The sequence below is a fragment of the Populus alba genome, chromosome 12 (assembly GCF_005239225.2).
Source record: "Populus alba chromosome 12, ASM523922v2, whole genome shotgun sequence".
In the NCBI taxonomy this organism is placed as follows: domain Eukaryota; kingdom Viridiplantae; phylum Streptophyta; class Magnoliopsida; order Malpighiales; family Salicaceae; genus Populus; species Populus alba.
In genome coordinates this window covers 9,426,775-9,432,774 of record NC_133295.1, presented here as the reverse complement: position 1 = coordinate 9,432,774, position 6,000 = coordinate 9,426,775, and the positions used below count along the sequence as shown (strand labels likewise).

Below are 6,000 nucleotides of genomic sequence, written 5' to 3'. Positions count from 1 at the left end.
ATGTGTAAATCAACAAATCCAGATGATGTTTGGTATGTTTTTGTGAATTTTTAGCAACAAATATATGTTTAATATTATTCTCTAGACAATTTGCTAGAAAGAAACTTAACTTTGGTAGAAAAATTCAAAATAGTTTTTTTTTTTCTTTCCCTGATATAGCAGATCCAAGTGATTGTTGTTCCCTAAGCTGCTTTGTTATTTTATTTATTTATGTTCTTTGGTCCTGTTTGAGTGGATTGCCATCTGTTGCGATATTGATGACTGAAATTATGCCAATAGTATTACCAGTACTTAAGTTGCAAGCTGCTACGAGGATGAGTTTCCATGATGAAAGATTTCAGTAGCTTGCGTATTTCAAATTATTCAGAATGATAAGTTCTTTGAAGTTATTTATTTGAGGTAGAAAACTTTTGCTCCATGTTTACTGTATTTTTTCATATTTTTCTAGGTACAAGAAAATGGAGGCATGTGTAACTCCTCATCCTGAGACAGATGAAGTCACTGGTGCAGCATGGCAGCCATTTTCAGAGAGACTTAATGCTGTTCCTTCCAGAATATCTAGTGGCTCCATTCCAGGATTGTCAGTTGAGACATTCCTAGAGGACAGTCGAACATGGAAGAAGCATGTCAATGCCTATAAGAGGATAAACAATGTCATTGACTCAGGGAGGTATCGCAACATTATGGACATGAATGCTGGCATGGGAGGCTTTGCTGCGGCTCTTCAATCTCCAAAATTGTGGGTTATGAATGTTATGCCCACAATAAATGAAAGAGACACTCTGGGTGTTATATATGAGCGTGGCTTGATTGGCATATATCATGATTGGTAAGTTTTGGAAAATGCCCCCCCCCCACACCCCTTTTTTTTTGGTTTTCTTTCTCTGCCCGCATTATTTTTGTTGATTGAATTTCTGCTACAAAGTAGTGCAGATAGAATAGCCATAAATTTCAGTTGATCACGGCTACACTTTCCCCATAATTTTTCTGACAACGTTTCTTTTTGGCCTCAACTCAACGAAGCTTCTGTCCCTACAATCTGGTGCTAACTACACCAGTATTTTTAGGTCTCCACTATTTGGTTATGATCCAATCCAGAGCACTACTATGGTGCAATGGGTTCTTGTAACAGGACGGTCTTGAGTCTAGGGTGATAGGAAAGCATCCAAATCTTCTTCTCCCTGATATAAAGTTTTTCTTAAAGCAAATATTTTGGCTGTTTTTTAGAATTAGAAGCCTCTCAGCTCTCTTTTACTGGGGGTTTGAAGCTTAACTTGGTGGCCCGCTGTTAAGGATATAACCAATTTGAAGGTTAGTTAATATGGGATGTTATGAACCAAATATAAGCATTTTTAACAACATTTTTCCAATGAATACATTGCAAATTTATTTGGAAAAAAAAATTCCCATGTCATTCATACTTTTGCTTTTTGATGAGTTTCTGTCTGGTCTTGAAAAGAATTGTGGAGATGAGAAAAGGGAACCATAAACCAAAGAAAATATACTTGTGAGTATCTTTTGTGCTTGGTTGATATCTTAGAGGATTAGAGAACCTAATACATCTTTTGTTCTTCTTGATAAGCAAGAAAAATGAATTTAGACAATGTTGTAGGTGGAGGTTGATAGGTGGGAGTGTTTTACTCATTTACTGACTAATTTTGGCCATGCTCTAACCATGGTTATCTACCTAGCCATGTGAAAACTACCATCATGCTCTGATTTTAAAATATGTTAATTTTTATTCAATAATATTACTGTAGTATGGGGAAGGTTTACTCTTATTCTGGTTTTTATTAAATTTTTAATTTGCGAAACTTTCATTTATAGGAGTACAGGAAGAAAGTAACAAGGGTATAACTCTTTTACTGTTTTGTGTATGTGTACATTTCTGCTGAGAGTTCCAACTCTTTTTATTGAGAAAAGATTGTTTTATGTTGGACTGATCTCTTATATCATTTACGTTCTTTAATGTCTTACTTTATCCTATGATCTTTCTTCTTTCTGCATCAGGTGTGAAGCATTCTCCACTTACCCAAGGACATATGATCTTATTCATGCAAATGGTGTTTTCAGCTTGTATAAAGACAAGTAAGTCTTTGTTTCTGATACTTTTTATTCAATTCTAATAGAATAGAGCTTAAAATGCTTGATAGCACAAATGACAGCTTGAGTGGGAATGATTTATAGGGTTTAAATGATTATATTTAACTGTGTCCCAGTGTTCATTATATGGTTTGAATTATTTGTCTTATTCTTTAATAAAGTTTTAAAATACCAAGAAGTCTTAAATCACTTGTACTCGTGTATCCATATGTGTTGTTGATACCTTGTTTTATAATCCTGATTTAAAATAAAAATAACAAGTTGGATCCATTCTTTTATTTTTATATTTTATGTTTTAGTGTTGGTCTGAAAAACTTCTTAAGAATAACGAATGTTAGTCCTAGGATTTGTTTCATGACTTGCGTCAATTGGAAGTGTAAAAATGTATCATACGTTGATTTTTCCTAGGATTTGCTCTCTCTTCTCTGTTTTCTGTCTTCCAAGTTATTAGTTCACTAACTAGGATCGCAGCAAACTTATTTGATCCACTACAGAGAGAATCAACAAGGTCAAGGGACGTTCTGTCTTAAGTGGGTCAGTGTTTATTGCTAGCGCGAATCAGTATATTTTAAACTCTTGATTGCTTCTCGCCTAAACACCACTTCCCTCTCAAAAGTGGACGTTATTTTGCAAGGATAGGAAGTTATTTTTGAAACGAAATCAATGTTGCCGCTCACCCGCTCTTCTTTAGCGTTTCTTGATGAAGCATGTAAACCTTCAATTATGGTATTTTAAGAATCTTTGCATTTTTGTTTTGTTGCAACCATTGCAGGTGCAATATGGAAGACATTCTTCTAGAGATGGATCGCATTTTAAGGCCTGAAGGAGCAGTCATATTCCGTGATAAAGTTGATGTGCTTATCAAGGTGAGGAGAATTGTGGGGGGAATGAGATGGAATGCGAAAATGGTGGATCATGAGGACGGACCGCTCCTGTCAGAAAAAGTGTTGTTCACCGTCAAACAATACTGGGTTGCAGGCGAAAACAATAGCACTTCATCACAGTGAACAAGTGTTTTTGGATTATATCAGGGAGGTGATTGTAACAGGAAGAGCTCAACCTTTCCTAGTCAGATCCTATAGATTACTGCAGATGGGTCATCTAGCTTCCAGCCAGCCAGCCAGCTAAGGAATGCAGTTTCTGCAGAATTGTTAGTTTACCGATTTACGTTCTTCATTTGATATAGTTATAGAATGTAGATAAGTTAGCTTCACCTACCAATTGCATCATTATTTTCTCGATTAATAAAAAATCTTTCTTGGCTTTTAAACATGCTGTTACCATGTTTAAAAAGTGATTTTGCAGTGTGATTATCACATCTTTTGCTTTAAAGAGCATCAAGAGAGTTCCACCTAGATTCATTAATGACATTCACATCTTTGGATTAATGTAATATAATGGTTTGTTATATTTTCGATGTGTACTTTTCTAATTGAAATGCTGGTTTATTGCATTACAAGATATTACATAAAAAGAGAATTTCAAAACATCATGAAGTAATCACGCAGAAGTTTGGTCATGAAGATATTTTCAATATTAGAATTAAATTGTATTTACAAAAAACGCAGACAAAACAGAAGTATTTCATACATTCTATATATATTAAAAACATGAAAAAGAAACAGTTTGTTATACAGTATGTATAATGAAAATTGTAAATTTAAAAATTTTCAGGAGTTTCAAAATTCTGTTAGACAAATCTAGAATTGTGTATTAGACAGATCTAGAATTGTTTAGGGTTTATAGATTTTTTTTTTTGTTTTAAATATTTGCTTTAATATTGAATTGTCACATACTACAAGTCGTTTAAATGACTGAATTTTAATAATAATTAACATGAATTACCTGTAACAAATCTTTTAAATCATTTGAGAAGTGGCTTAGGAGAGAGTTATTACTATACTTTAGAATGCTAGCTCTCTCTCTCTCTCTCTCTCTCTCTCTCTCTCTCTCTCTTTTTGTGTGTGTGTGTGTGTGTGTTTTAGGTGTTTATGCACTCTACTTACCTTTAGGAAATAAGAGACATGTCTTTCTATTTATAGGGAAACCTAAAAACCCTATAAATGATAAAATATCAATTTTTTTCTTAAATAATATCACATTTATTATTTTAGGCTAAGTTTAGAAATTTATTCAATCAAGTCATTACTTGATTGTTTATAGGACTAGAATTATAATTCCTGTTTTTAATTACATTTTAGTTCTCAATTTCTAAATTTATTTGTAATCAAGTTACACTTGATCAATCATTCCATTTTAATTTATGAGCAATAGTTCTTATGTTTGTGATATATTAGGTTCCCTAACAAGTTGATATAAATATAAATTATAATCCTAAATAAAATAAGAATAAATAAATTAAAAAATTAATTTATTATCAATTCAACAATTAATTGATTTATATTTGAAGGTCAAATACAATGTCCAAAACCTATCATAAACCCTCAAATATTAGAAAAGTCATAAGTGGTTTAACTTAATTTTCTAGCGATTAATTTCTCAGTGTAATTATTATCTCTTCATCAATAATATCCCGATTTAGATATTATAACATGAAGTATGTTTACTCTGTCAAATCATATTTATTCTCAACATCATAGTTATTGATTTTTGAATAAAATTTGAAATTCTTTTCAAATCTCATTCCATTTTGCACAAGGATTTACAATTAATATTATTTGAAAACAGATGAAATATTTTTTTTAAAATTCACATGGGGTGATGAATTCTCTTTTGATTACTTAAATACCTTCATATAGTTCATGTTATACTCAATATCTGCTCATTTATTACCATTGATTAGAACAACGTGTAGCAAAATCAAAACATAATACTCTTTATGTAAGATAATTTAGTGATCTCAAGTCTAAGGATTATTTACACAATCATCGTGTGAGTTTTTTCATAGACACATATGATTTCTTCATATGAAATTCTCATGCGGGTCAATTCATTAAACATGTCATTCAATAAGTACCTATATATTAGTTTTAAGTATCCCTTATACCTCAGCTTATGAAAACAATTTATTCCTTTCATAAAAGAAAAAAACATAACATGTATCAGTCTCAACATTTGTAATTAATGTCCAGTCTTAATAAAGTATTGACCAGAAATATTTAGGAACAATGCTTTGATGCAATAAGAATCCCACAATTATAATAACTTTGTAATTTTCTTTGCAAAATATTTTTATACAATTAAAAATAGATAGTTGATTAATCTTAAGGGGAGTAACTTAACTAATCAGGTTCTATGTTTGCTCCTTAGAGGTCATCAGTTCGAGTTCCACAAACCTCAGGGCCATTGGAGACTCACATGGTCGTTAAACTTCAAGGCCCGTGATATTAGTTGAGGTGCGTACAAGCTGATCTGGACATCTAATTTAATAAAAAAACATATATTGGATTGTAAAATTATAAGTTATGTTTGGGATTGAATGTAGACTTGATAGAACCTATCAATCTTTACCATCTTTATTTTTTATGGTATGGTTAGATATTATAAAGTTTTAATCATCTTCATGTATTAATTGTCTTGTGTTTTTTTGCCTTAAGTTTTCACATATGAATAAAGTGTGTTTTTATTCTATCAAGGCATAGTAACCCTCTTCGGTGCCTATCTTTCAATCCTATATGAACTAAAACTCTAATCCCTTTCTATTAATTAAAAGATCAACCCAATGGGCAGACACTTCAAAGCCTAAAACAATAGAAAGGAAAGGGTAAACCCAACTCCAAATAAATTGTTATGGGTACAAGGGAGGCTTGAGCAAAATGGAGCCTTTTAAAATATTTAAAAATATATTTTTCATGGATATATGATAAATAAGGCCTTGAATAATCTTCATTTTATACTTAGGGTATTTTTATTAAGTGAAGACAATATTCATTTCAT

General features: G+C 31.7%; 1 protein-coding gene across 1 annotated transcript; it reads left to right on the top strand.

The window, feature by feature from the left end:
* Positions 1-6: 6 nt before the first annotated feature.
* On the top strand, positions 7-3,556 carry LOC118031086 (probable methyltransferase PMT2). Its single transcript, XM_035035368.2, has 4 exons — positions 7-32; positions 449-829; positions 2,011-2,088; positions 2,876-3,556. Exons 2-4 carry the CDS (start codon positions 459-461, stop codon positions 3,108-3,110), a joined length of 684 nt encoding a protein of 227 aa, XP_034891259.2. The 5' UTR covers positions 7-32; positions 449-458; the 3' UTR covers positions 3,111-3,556.
* Positions 3,557-6,000: the final 2,444 nt, after the last annotated feature.